This window comes from Miniopterus natalensis, chromosome 2 (genome assembly GCF_054644295.1).
Source record: "Miniopterus natalensis isolate mMinNat1 chromosome 2, mMinNat1.hap1, whole genome shotgun sequence".
NCBI classification, from domain to species: domain Eukaryota; kingdom Metazoa; phylum Chordata; class Mammalia; order Chiroptera; family Miniopteridae; genus Miniopterus; species Miniopterus natalensis.
Genome location: NC_142082.1, coordinates 142,364,904 through 142,379,448, shown reverse-complemented (window position 1 = coordinate 142,379,448; position 14,545 = coordinate 142,364,904). Strand labels below are relative to the sequence as shown.

General features: G+C 39.4%; 1 protein-coding gene across 3 annotated transcripts in view; it reads right to left on the bottom strand.

Annotated features, from left to right (window-relative positions):
- CERS5 (ceramide synthase 5) overlaps positions 1-14,253 on the bottom strand; it is a 29,172-nt gene extending 14,919 nt beyond the window's left edge. For 2 of the 3 annotated variants that reach the window (XM_087814674.1, XM_087814673.1), the window contains exon 1: positions 14,031-14,253. In XM_087814674.1, coding sequence (XP_087670800.1) covers positions 14,031-14,227 — 197 coding nt within the window. In that variant the 5' untranslated portion in view covers positions 14,228-14,253. The remainder of the gene's footprint in view (positions 1-14,030) is intronic. The other variant, XM_087814675.1, reaches the window with a different exon arrangement.
- Between the last annotated feature and the right edge of the window lie 292 nt (positions 14,254-14,545).

The following is a 14,545-nucleotide window of genomic DNA, read 5'->3' as shown; positions in this document are numbered from 1 at the left end:
GCATTTGAATCCAGAATTTATCTCTAAGGGAGGAACTGAGAATACGAAACTTTGTTTATCTTCTATAAAAACTTTCTCCCTTATCACCAAAGTTCCTGAGCCATGGAGAAACATTTATTCAGAGTACAAAGTTAGCCATAGCTGTAACCCATTCTCTTGTCTCTTCTACACAGGTGGCACAAAAGTTTCATTCAAAGGCCAATGCTATCAGATACTTTAATTTATATTTCCTGGTATATTATTCTCTGTACAAATATTTTATTTTAAAAAATATGTCTTTATTGATTGCAGAGAGAGGGAGAGGGAGAGTGAGAGACTGAAATATCAATGATGAAAGTCATTGATTGGCTGCCTCCTGCACGCCCCCAACTGAGGAACAAGCCCGCAACCCAGGCATGTGCCCTGACCGGGAATCAAACCGCAGTCTCCTGGATCATAGGTCAATGCTCAACCACTTAGGAACACCGGCTGGGCTGTGTACAAATGTTTTTTTTGTTTTGTTTTTTGTTGTTTTTTTTTTTTTAATATATCTTTATTGATTTCAGAGAGAGGAAAGGAGAGGGAGAGACAGACAGAAACATCAATGATGAGAGAGTCATTGATCGGCTGCAGCCCGCAACCCGGGCATGTGCCCTGACCAGGAATTGAACCCGGATCTCCTGGATCCTAGGTCGATGCTCAACCGCTGAGCCATTCCCGGCCATGTACAAATGTTTTAAAATCCCACTCATGTTTAAACTTATTGTGAACACAGAATACACAAAGAATACTGTTTTTGTGTTTACCAAGTTTCTGTGCTCAGTAGTTTCTAGTAAATGACAGTGAGAGGTCCAGTGAATCCCACTCTTGCCCTATGAGCTCAGTTTGGACCCAGCATTGATCAGCATCCAAAAGAGTAATTAAGGTAGTCACTCCTTGCTTTTGAGTTGGTGCCATATCAGTGATAAAAGCACTGAGTCATCTATGTCTGTCTCTTCCATCTCCTCTCGTCTACATTAATGGGATGAAGAGGTAGATGCAAAAACAAAAAACAGCCTTTACAATTCCTACTCTTACCCCTTGATGTAGGTCGCTTCCTCAATGCAGAAGCAGTCAGGTGATGAAAGGCCCTGGAGTTAGGCAGATTGTAAGGGCTAAGAGACTTCATGAAAGTTCATTTTAAAGATGAAATATGCCTAGCACAGTACCTGACACTTAGTAAACATTCAATAAAAGGTGGCTGTTATTATTTTACTAGGAACTGATAGGTCAGTCTGGGTACCCTGATGGCACCTCTGGCAAAAATACTCTTTCATACAACAGGGACAGGTTTGTACCTGCTCACCTGGGTGAAGCCAAGATAATTTTTTTAATTATCTGGACCTTGCAGTGGACTTGATATCCTACAGTTGTCATTAGCTCACATCCTGCCCTCATTACTTCACAGAGTTCAATGAGAGACATATAGCTATTGGCATCCAGTCAGTTACAGCTGTACAGATCCTAAGAAAATTTATTTATCTGACAAATATTTATTGGGCATCTATTTTGTGCTATAGCACAAAGCCCAAAATCAAAAATAAGGACTTATGGTTGGAAAATAAATTAAATAAACAGATTTGTATATTTAATGAAATATCTGAATGAAGAAAATGAAATTATTTTAAGTTAGAACTTTAAAGAAGTTCAGACTTAATCACGTATTCATTCTATATCATCTACATGGTATTTAGTATAATTTATAAAATGGGCACATAGGTTAGTCAAACTCCAGATAAAGAGCTGGCATTCATTCTTTCTTCTAGATTGGCACATCTCTAAATGTGCTCTGGAGATTCCCAGGGGTCTCAGATACCCTTTCAGGAGGTCTGCAAGGTTAAAACTATTCTCATAATAATTCTATAATTTCATAATAGTTACTTTCTCTCTCATTCTCTCATGAGTAAAAAGTGGAATCGTCCACATGTTATATGACAAATTGCAACAGACTGAATGCAGAAGCTGGTATAAGAATACAGCTGCCAGATACTAAAGAGACTTGTAAAAATGTAAAATAATGCTATTCTTCTCACAGTTTTTTTGTTTTGGAAAATATTTTCCATAAAGTGTTATATTACCGGTATGATCAATTTACTGTTATTTGTAAATAAATTAATAATATATTAAATTATTTTCCATTTTAATTTCTAAAACAGTACATATTAATAGATATTATTCATATGAACAAAAACACTCTGAGGTCCTTGATAATTTTTAAGAGTATAAAGGATTCCTGACAAAATAGTTTGCAAACAAACTGCTGTGTTGGATGACACTGAGGTATCAAACTTCTCTTGTGATTTTTTTTCTTTTTATTTATTTATTGATTTTGGAGAGAGAGAGGAAGGGGGAGGGAGGGAAAGGCAGAGAGAGAGAGAAACATCGATTTGTTGTTCCACTTATTTATGCATTCATTGGACCTGGCCAAGGCCTCTTGTGATTTTCTGTCCTCTCCGGGATCAATTTGTTGCCCAAGTTTTAAAATAATTTGTAAGACTAGACTTCCCTTTGCCTTCAAGTTTGAATAAGTAGGCATTTAGTGATCTATAATGGAAGGTACTCCTTTCCATCTGCCATTCCAGGAACATGAGTCTAATGACCCAACCTGATTGTAATATATCTGTCCTGCTTTGTAGAGATCATTTCAATTTGCCTCTTCCCTGCCCTCCAGATACATGGCAGCAGTTGACCTAAGCCTGGGTTAATTAAGATAAAATTACTTACTACTTTGCTTGTTCATACCAAAGACAGAAGCTATACCAACATTGCTGTCTTTGACTCACTGCAACATCATTGATGGATATGAACTATACACAAGTATATTAGAAAGTCTAGATCAAGCTTCTCAACTGGTGTATCATGGCAAGTAACACAGATGGGCTATACTTATGCTGAGATGCTGCTCTTAGTTCTCAAGGTGGTCCACTGGGCCTGTGGAAGCTAGAAACCCTTAGCCTGTAGCCTTGGCCTCATATACCCTACTGTGCAGCACACATTTTATTTTCTATATGTGCAGCAACATAGTTGAGTTGGGAAGCATAAAGACTGAGATTAATTTCTGTAAAAATATAAAGTGTCAAAATTAACATATAAAAAGAAAAATAACATCAAAGAAACTGAAATAGGGAATGGGATGAAGGGAAAATACAATAAAAAGAGAAAGGTCTTATACAGACTGAGGATGGTGCATCATTGGTGAAGAACACTAAGTAACTAAATTCCCTAAGTACGTAAGCAGCATTTGAAAATCCTCCCCTGAAACACATGTACCCCTAAGAGGCAAATGCACAGTCCCTGAGAAAACAGGTTCAGAAAGTTCTTTCCCTTAACGGCTGAATTATTAATAAATCAATCACATTAAAAACTGGAGTGGCTTCTGCAGGGTGGAAAGAGGAGAGAGTAAAAAGGACACTCAGGCAAAGGGAACAGCACATACTAAAACAAAGATATAAGAAACAAAGACTATTTAGAGAACTATGCAATGTACTAGAGGTGCGGTTGCAGTGGTAACAGTGACAGGTGAAAAAAACTGTACAAGTAGTTAGGGGCCAGATCACAGTTGCTTTTATATGTTACGCTTAGCTTGAATTTTATCCTATAGTTTGATAGTCATTGAAAGGCTTTAGACCAGGGGCAGAGAAGAGATGACTGGATCTGTATATTAATAAAGAACTGTCGCCCGGCCGGGCGTGGCTCAGTGGTTGAGCATCGACCTGGGATCCAGGCGATCGGGGTTCAATTCCCGGTCAGAGCATATGCCCAGGTTGTGGGCTCTATCAATGACTCTCTCATCATTGATGTTTCTATCTCTCTCTCTCCCTCTCCTTTCCTCTCTCTGAAATCAATAAAGATATATTTTTTAAAAAAATAAATAAATAAATAAATAAAAGTTATTAAAAAAAAAATAAAGAACTGTCATCAGTTCAAGGCTATTGTAAAAAATTCATGCTATAAGTGACAAAGCATTGAAGTAAGGCTATAGGAATAGAAAGGATGGATTCAAGATACGCTGAGAACGTAAAACTGAGAGGACCTGGTGACTGAATAGATGTAAGGGGCAAAAGAAAAGGAAGAGTCAGGCACACCTTCCACGTTTCTGGCTTGGGATACTAAGTTGATCATGGTGCCTCAACCAACTAGACTAAGAGAAAAGCAAATTTGGGAGTGATCGATGAACTGTGTGTGTGCTGACTTGGAAAAGGGACTTGAGATACACACATGCACAGATCTGAGAAAGAAAAAGAGAGAAAAAGAGTGAGAGAATAAGAATATAGGTGGTAGCTAAAGTTGTGGGGGGTGGATGTGACTACATAAGGAATAGAAACTGAAGCGAACCAAGGTCAGAATCCTAGTTAACAAGCAGCATAAAAGGTGAACTGAGGGGACAGGAAGGTGAGAGGTGGAGTCCTATCAAATGAGGTAGAATTCCAGTATCCACTGGATTTGGCACTTTGGAGATCTTTGGTAATCTTTACCAAAGAAATTCCTGTAAGTAAAATGGAGGCTCTATAAGAAAGGAATGAGTTACAGCAGTGAGAGATATGAGGCAGAGCAAGAAAGAAGTGAAAATAGCCAAGACTCTCAAGAATCTGGGCTGAGAAGGGAATACCTTCAACTTCCTGCATCAGAACCACTCTATCTAAAACTAAAATTCCTGTGCTTTAAATACATTCTCTTACTGATCAGAAATTTCATTCTATTTATTCCTCTTTTTCCCCCTATTATCTTCAGCCTCACTCTCTACTTGCTGCTTCTCATCGGACCTTAAATATGCTGAAGTTTTCCCATCTTAAAAAGGCTCTCCCTGTCCCTCATACCCTCTGGCTTTCACTTACCTCACAACTAAAGTTCTTCAAGAAGTTCTCTCCTCCTGACTTCCCTTCTAACTCCCACTCACTCTTCAACCCTCCTCCCTCTCTCATCTGGCTTCTGTCCCTATACTCCTCTGAAGCTGCTCCTGCCAGAGTTGTCAATGATCTTCTTATTGTGAAATCAAATAGATGTTTTTCAGTCCTGTATCTTACTTGACCACTCAGCACCATTTTATATTATTGACCATGTCCTCCCACTTGAAATGCTATTTTTTTAGCTTCCTTACTGCCATACTCCTCCCAGTTTGTTTTTTTTTCCTCTCTCTCTGAGCTAGACTGCTTGGTATGCACTGTTAGTTGAGTCACCTTGGACAAGGTGACTTAAACTTTCTCTGTGCTTCAGGTTTTTCATCCATCTGTAAAATGAAGATAACAACAGTATCTACCTACCTCATAAAGTTACTATGTTTAGCACTTAGAACAGTGCCTGGGAAAAAGTTAAGTATTTATTAAATGCTAACTATGATCAAATACCATATGGCTGTCATACCTCATCTCCTTTTGGGTTTCTTTTTCCTTTGCCTCTTCCTAAAACAAGGTGTTTCCTCGGGGTTCTATGCACGTTCTTTTCTTACTCTAAATACCTTACGTGATATTACTCAGTTACAACAGAGGATGGTCCACAAACCCCTGAGGGTCCCTGAGATACTCTCAAAACTATTTTCATAGTTTTGAAATAATATTAAGACATTATTTGCCTTTGTTACGGTCTTGATATTTGCAACGATGGTACAAAGCAATGGTAGGTAAAACTAATGGCACCTGAGCACAAATCAAGGCAGTGGCACCAAACTGTACTAGTTATTATATTATTCCTTGCTGTGTCCTTTTAGCTAAAAAAGAAAAAAAAGAAAGCTAGTTTCACTTAAGAATGTCCTTGATGAAACAATACAAATGATTAATTTTATTAATCTCAACTATTGAGTACATTGTTAAAAAGTATTCTGTGATAAAATGGGAAGTACACAGAAAGCACTTTTGCTGCACACCAAAGTACATATATGGCTGTCTCAAGGAAATGTACTTGGTTGACTGAGTTGTGTGCTGAACTAAATCACTTTTTTCATTGAACACGAATTTTACCTGACAGAATGACCAATAGATAAACTAAGGTTATTCAGATCTAGGTATTTAGAAAACATTTCCTTGAAAATGAATGAAATAAGCCTGTCATTTAAGAAAACAAATATTGTTGCCAATGATAATATTCAAGCTTTCAAGTGAAAATTAGAATATTAGAGAACTTATATCCACCTTTGAACTTGACAATACTTCAAGACTTTTCTGATTATATTGGTTATAATGAGATTAACTAATATGATTTTAAAATATTGTATGATGACATTTGGGAGACCAATATAACTCAGTGAACCAGTATTTTTCAAATGAACAATACATGATATCCATTCAAAGTATGATGGATTAATAAATTTTAACATGAATAAAATGCTCATTGATATGGTTTCAGATTCTATAATACAACCAACCTTTAAGAAACCACTACTTGTTGTGTTTTGGTGTATTAAAGAAAAAAAATACTTTCTTTTTCCAATGACATATCTGTGTGAAGCTGGCATTTATGTACTTCAACTAAAGCAACATATCATAAGATACTGAATGCAGAAACCATGGAAGAAAATCCAGTTATCCTTTATTAAGCCAGACATTAAAGAGATTTTTGGAAATGTAAAAGCAATGCTGTTCTTCTCACTAAATATTTTTTCTTTTGGAGATAATTATTTTTAAAAAATGTTATTTGTTAACATGTAATAGGTTTACTATTGCTATTTTTAATGAAATAGTAAATACGGTTCTTAAATTTCTCAAATTTAATTTCAAATGTGAAAAATTGATGGGTATATGTAACCCATACATAAACAAAAGCTCCTCTGGGATCCTCAATAATTTATAAGAATGAAAAAGAATGCTGAGAACAAAAAAAAAATTTAAGAGTTTCTAAATTATACTAACACTATTTATTTATGTGCCAGTGACTCCCAGCCATTCATTTCCTTTTATATTCCATACACACATGCATCCATGTCAATGTATTTTTTGAGTAAATTCTTAAGAGGACAGGATTTTTGCTATGTACAATCAAATGTGTTGTACACTGTTGTACACATGTGTTTCCTGTGTACAAGGTGCTGCATTTGTCAAAGACACCTATACTACCAAGTCCAATATTTCTTGCATTGTTTGAGTGTAAGTAATATTTTACATTTTCTTTTGAAGACTATTTTTTTAAATTGTCAAATGTGTTCTTAAAGCATAAATAGACTAAAAAGAAAAGGACCTCTATGACATATATTATTCTAAACCATGAAAAGGCACAAATTGTGGATTTATACCAGATTATCCTTCACTCCTTATCCACTTGCAGCAAGGTTATCTTCACTTAGACCTATAACAGGGCCTTACAGCATTAAGATGATTAATACCTGTGTCATTTAATGTATCTACTGGTACTGTGATGAGAAAGAAGGATCAGCATCCTGCTTACATCTTACTGTATTATAAGGGAACAAAGTCTTGAGATAATTAGAGTATGTAAGTATGTTCAAATGCTTCAGATAGACACCAACTAATTTAAGACTAAGTTGTAGTTTTATTGCACAGTAGAGGGAATGGGAGGGAGGGAGACAGGAAGGGAGGGGAGGAGGAGGGGAGACAGAGAGGGGGGGGAGAGAGAGAGAGAGGGAGAGGGAGAGGGAGAAGGAGATGGAAAGAAATATCAATGTGAGAGAGACACATTGATTGGTTGCTTCCCATACATGCCTGACCAGGGCTGGAGATCGAACCTGCAACCCAGGTTCGTGCCTTTGACTGGGAGTCAAACCTGCAACCCTTCAGAGCGCAGCCAATGCTACAACCACTGAACCACACTGAATGACCAGGGTGACACATTTATTTCATTAAACATATTTATCTTTTTTAAATGGATGAGTGATTATACAACTTAATGCACGTGCTTAAAGTAGAAACACACAAACCCGGGTGTGCGAAATAAGAGGCGGGTTAGAGAAAAAGGTTAACAAAAAGCTCTTTCTCAAAAAGTTTTTACCATCCTTCATAGTCCAACAAACGTGTTTTTAGTGAGACATTAAGCCTATATTTTAGTTAACAACTGTTAAAAGGAATTGAATCCACTTTCTCCAAACTCCCATAATTTACCCTTGTGCATACATTTTTTCACTGTATTCTAACCCCTGATTTTCTTGCTCTCTTCCTGAATGTAGACATCATGACTTATTCACCTTTTATCCTTGGCACATAGTTTGATATCTGGCAATCTGATTTAGTTTGAGACCCTCTGTGCCTATAATTGAGAATTCTTACAAATGCTGACACTAAAAGCTAAAGACTACAAGGAATGCCCTTTTTCAGAAACTCCTTAATTTTGAGAAGAGATATAATAGTGCGATTATTCTCTGTCTTACTGAGGCTGTGCAGAGCCCATGTATACTTAACTACTTGACAAACTTGTTTGTTTACAGATCATTACTCAACTGAGAAGATGTATGCAGAAAAGCAAAACTACCAAGCAATGCTTGGCTAAAGGCACTGTCAACAGAAGATTATTCAAAATAGACAATAACTATTTAAGTCATTTAGGAAATTATTAACATTTTGGAAATCTCATTTTTATTACAATTTTTTTTTTTTAGAAATACCTAGTGTTTAAAGCAAAGTCTGATATACTTAGGATTGATTACCTTTTTGTCCTAAAAAACGAAATCAAATATGAATTTATATAATTATCTTCTTGGTTATTAATATTTGTTTGAGTCACCATAAGCAGTACTGCTGAATAGAAATATGTGAGCAACATACCTAATTTAAAATTTTCTAACAGCCACATTTTAAAAAGTAAAAAAGAGGTGAAATTAATTTTAATAATATACTTTGTTTAACCTGATAAGTCCAAAATACTATCATGTCAATACATAATCAATGTTAAAAATTAAGATACTTTTTTTCTTGCACCAAGCCTTCAAAATCTAGTATGTATTTTATACTTAGAATACATCGCAGTTCTGACTAGTCACATCTGAAACCCCAAAAGCTAGCAGCTACTGTACTAGCTAGTGGATATTGTACTTACAGCACAGTTCTAAGTAATTCAGAAAGAATTCTTCACATCTGGAAAAACTGCCCTCATATCTAAGGAAACTAGTTTCAGATTTTTTGTTTTAGTTAGAAGTGATTATGATTAACTCCTTTTGCAGTAACACCTCGATTAAGTAGGAGTGGACTCAGTACAAAGAGCTCAGAACTCAGTGAATTCTTTAGAAGGCAGCTTTTATCTGCCTAAAAATACCCCTGGAAAGGAAGCCAAAATAGGTATTACTTCTCCTTTCCCATTCTATAAGGAGGGTACAGATTTCACTTGCTGCCTCCTCTTTCATGAATTTCTTCTTTGCTCACCTAGGAAACGTTAGTTTTCTGACTCAGGAAATGGCTAAAGTAAAAATATCTGACATGTTTCTTTTCAGTGGCGAATATAGTGTCCCCAGGGATAAGCCAGGAACCTGACCTCAGGCATGACAGTATTCAGGGTTATCTGCAGAGCATCAACACTACTGCCCAGAAAGGGCTAGGGAAAGAAGTTTTCCCAGAGAGAGGAGGGACACATTAGGTTTCTGACCATCTGGAGCTTATTAAGAGGTGGATTCTTAGATAAGGGCAGGGTCATGTGATCATCCTTTTCAATCTCGCTCTGCTGGATCTGCAAACCTGATTTAATTCTGTGATTTACAATTCAATAACACCCAACAGAACATCTTTAGGGATGCACTGGAATGGGCAGTCTCCTGTATAGCCTAGTCAGCGGCCAAGTCCATTCTCAAAGCCTCTCTTCCCTGTGTGGAGGACCTACTCACACTGGGTCACAATGCTGTGACATGACATGGTTCTAGGAGGGGGAGAGCAGACCTGTCAGGAAGAGGGGGAAAAGTTTGTCCTCTTCTTAGGGGAAGTGGGGGAGAACAGGAAAACAAAAGGCAGTATACAGCGGAGGTAACAAGGTTTACAAGAGGAAGATGCAATGAGTGGTTAAGAAATGTACATCCACATACAAAAAGAGTCACTACTCTTGTCAGTTACATGACAGCCAGCAAATGAGTACGTTCAGTCCCGGTGAGAGAGAATGATACTGAGAAGGCTGTTTAGACACCCCAGTGAGGTTGCCTAGGAAGTAACAGGAGAGAAGAGGGGATTGGAATAATGAATGAGCAACAAGGAGAGTTCTAATCTATCTCCTGCATAATTCACAAAATTTTCTTCTGGCAACATAAAGCTCTTTACAATATATTCAAAATAACAAGCGTATATAGCTCTGATGGTGTCAATATTAAGACTCAAGCTCCTACTTAATCTCAAGGAACAAGTGTTCAAGGGACTAGATATTAAATCTCAAACAATTTATCTTTAAGACCAAATTTAAGTAAGATATAGCAGACCTAGCTTGAACCACCCTTTCCCTCAATCATCAACATCCATTAAAAGAAGTTTTAAAAAACAGTTGGAGGAGTTTCTCTCTTTTGATAGGTACAGGGTAGCATGAATTTGTGTATGGGGAGAGAGGAGAGAGAAGCTGTAAGAAGGTGCATAACATGCAAATATAGTATGGCGAAATTTAACAACAAAAACAAAGGAATTCTAGTTTTGCCTCTCTCAGTCAAGCCAAACATCTATTTCAGACTGAAGATTTAGATTCCAGTTACTCTGGGCAACTGAGTAGGCGAAGGTGGACCCTTCCCAAACTGTGAATAAGTATTTACCGACCACATGCTACATCCATGATATTTTTGCAAGGTGCAGGCCATCACAATGCAACCAGTCAGCAGAGGCCCACAAAGGAAAGCCTTCCATTCTTTGGTAGGTAATTCTCTATCTGTAGTTCTTTAGCAAATGGTTAGCTAGATATAAATACTTTATTTATATGGTCAAGTAGCTTTTCAAGTCATCCTTATCAGACGGGCTGCAGTTCACCAGGGAATGTGGGAACTTAAAAAAATTAAATGCTCATTGTGGTTCATGACAAGGAAGAGAAAGTGAGAACAAATTGAAAACTCTGTATTTATTCTTTGGGAGATTCTTAAAACAACACGAGTAGAACTTATCAGGGGGCATAGTGTAAGGTTCATTAAAATATGCATTACTACAATTAAAAAAAATTTGCAAAGTTCAAGTCAAACACATTATATTAAATAATCAAGAATAAGATGAGCATGAATTTGTTCTCCAAATACTAAAATAATAGGAACAGGAGGTTAAATCTTAACCCTTGAAAAGGGGGTAAGGAACAGGAAAAGATGGCCACATTATACACAGTGGCAAGAGCCGGGGGCTGGGGAAAATGATGTACATCTTGGTTCTAGCTCTTCCCTAGCAGAGTATGCAACCTCTGAAAAACGGCCTTTCTTCCTTTCTTTCTTCCTTTCTTCCTTTCTTCCTTTCTTCCTTTCTTCCTTCCTTCCTTCCTTCCTTCCTTCCTTCCTTCCTTCCTTCCTTCCTTCCTTCCTTCCTTCCTTTCTTTCTTTCTTTCTTTCTTTCTTTCTTTCTTTCTTTCTTTCTTCTTTCTTTCTTCTTTCTTTCTTTCTTTTTCTTCTTTTTCTTTCTTTTCTTTCTTTCTCTCTCTCTCTCTCTCTCTCTCTCTTTCTTTAGAATATTTTTTAAATTAAATTTATTGGGGTGTGGAGGTTTCTAAGCCTTACTTTGTCTGTAAAAGGAAATTGGAATTCTAGCTCTTATAGTCTATGATGACTACAAAATTGCTTCTAGAAATTAATAGGTAGAATTTGAGAAATGAGAAAATGTAAGAAAGACGACTCACTATCAATATTTCTGATATATCTTTTTCTATACTCGATAAGCATGGCTTCTATTTATTACCTTTATGGAACACCAGTGTAATAAGAGGAACTGGTAATCCAGCAGTCAATTTTATTGCTAACTAGAGTAGTAGGTCTTAAAGAGAAACAAAATAGCAAGGCTGCTTCTAGGGTTAAACTTTCCTAAGATCAAACATGAGATGAACAAGATACTGGTCTATACTAGCTAAGAAATATCATACTAGAATGCTTTCAGCTCAGTATTCCCATCCACCCCTACTCCCCTGACACTGGAGCACCATAGAAACATTCAGATAGAATTCCCACAGGTAAAGGATCTTTTCCAGTGGCCCTGCCAGGGGATACAGTCTTCAGCCACCTGGGAGAATGCTTTGGAAATCTGAAGATAATGTAAGTTTATATAAAATGGGTGTTTATAAGCAACAAGCTATTTCCTCTTGCCACTAATGTGGAGAGACTTCCATATTGGTATATATTTATTCGAGAAGCACAGAATCTTTTCCTAGGACAATAAACTTTTTGAGGGGGTTCTGAGTTGTGTATTTTCCTTTTTAGTCATTACATTGTCTTTCTCTTTTTTCAGCCCTCATATAGATGCTAAGGTAAAGAGTACTTGGATCAAGGTTACTCCTGAGAGAGATAAGTGGTTTGTGTCTCCACCCTGACATTTATACAATGACTATAATACTTTAAAAACTGTACCACTAAGTTCCTGAGGATCCATAAAAGGCAATTAGATATTTGGGTTTCATTTGCTACAATTAAAAGCATCATATTTTTGCACTTGAAGTCTGACAGAGCATTTTGATGATAATATACAAACACGTAAATAAATGGATGAATGACTAGCTAGCTACATATAACAAATATTTTTTGAAAGATTTTTGTGTCATAAATAGCAGGTAAATCAAACAAGTAATCCAAAACAGATAACACTAATTTTTCAGAAGGTAACACGTTATTTCTGGGCATTCCCAGAAAGGGCATTCATGCTCTATATAAAGGCCAAATGAACAAAAGATGTCAAAATGCCACCATTGCCTGAGACCTAGTGGAAAGTCTCCTTTCCAGAGTCTGAATAGACTTGGTCAAAATCACACACAGCTGTAAGTCCACATTATAAAAATCACCACATCAAGTCCTCATTCAATATCTTTTTTTAAAAAATATGTTTTTATTGATTTCAGAGAAAGGGAGAGGGAGAGAGAGATAGAAACATCAATGACGAAAGAGAATCACTGATCAGCATCCTCCTGCACTCCCCCTATGTGGGATGAGCCCACAACCTGGGCATGTGCCCTGACTGGGAATCGAACCGTGGTCTCCTGGATCATAGGTCCTGGATCATAGGTCCAGGATCAAACACTGAGCGACGCCAGTCGGGCTGAATATCTTAGTTAGATACAATCCAGTCACTCAAAAAAAGGTGAAATCACTTTTTCTAACACATGGCCTAATAAAGTATGCTGTGATTCTGCTAAACTCACTTAGAAATCTGGCTCAATACAGCAGTCTTCTCTCATAAACCCTAGGGCTCTCCATCCTTTCAAGATGACCACTCCCCCTTCCATCTCGGCCTCCAAGGCCCGTTCTGCAACTAATCTGACACCTTTCCATACTTTGGAAGCCTCAGGCTCCACCACACCCTACCCCTACCAGATTTCTACTCTTCTACAGGCTCTGGCGGAATTTTACTGAAACACACACACGTCTTTGAGCTGACAAACCAAGGTTTAGTGCTACCTAATCCTGTTCCCATCAACTCTCAGAAGCTAAAGCGTCCTCACAAATCTCAGATTCCCATGAACCCGCTCCTTTTGCTTGGAACGTCTGGCTCTTGCGTTGACCCTTCAGCTTCCATGGCCCCAATTAGCTCGGGTCCCCGTGGCCCCCTTCCTGTTCCTCACTTTGGGTTCTCGGCCGCAGCTCACACTCAACCTGTTTTCTCGTCTGTCGAATTCTTGGAGGTTAGGAGGAGGCCTTTAAGACCCCCTCAAGAGACCTCCGGGATCTAAAACTGAATGGGCCCAGCGTCCCCCTAGTCTCTCACTCTTGCATTGTCCACGCCCCAAACTCTCTCTTCGCCTGCGTTCGGAGACCACCTCGGCCACCCTCCGCGCATCCCGCGCGGCGGCCCAGGCTCCCCCGGCGCCCCCACCACCCCCCAGCCCCCTGCTTCCGGGCTTTCCCTACAGGGCTGCTTCCGGTCCTCGGCCTCGCCCCTGCGGCAGCTCCGCCGGCCCGCGTCCCCAGCCCTCCGCGCCGCATGCTCGCCGGCTCTCACCGCTCGAAGAGCAGCCTCACGGAGAACACGCCCGCCGCCAGCGGGAACACCGAGAGGATGTGCCGAGCCTGCGGGTAGCCGTAGCCGTCGCCCGGGCCCTCGAGGTCGGCCCAGCTCACGTTCTGGGGCATCCAGAAGCGTTCGCTCCACAGCCAGCCCCACAGCAGGCCCAGGGCTCCCGCCGCCGCTGTCGCCATCTTACGCCCGCCCCGCGGCCGCCACAAGCTCAGCTGCCGCCACAGCCAACGGAACCCGCCAGGAGGCGGCCCCGGGGCGGGGCCGAGCCCGCGGCCGCCCCCTTCCGGCCCCTTCTTGTTTCCCGCGCGTCTCGGCCCGCCTCCTCCCCTTAGCTCGGCCTCTTCAACGCCCCTCTCACCTCCCCGCCCACCTCGCTCTCTGCAGATTCCCCGAACCCTGTCTTGGGACCCCGCCCTCCAACTCTGGCCACACCCCTTCCCGAGCCTCCCACTCAACCCCAACGCGCCTTGGGGCCCCGCCCCCTTCCCGCCCCGCCC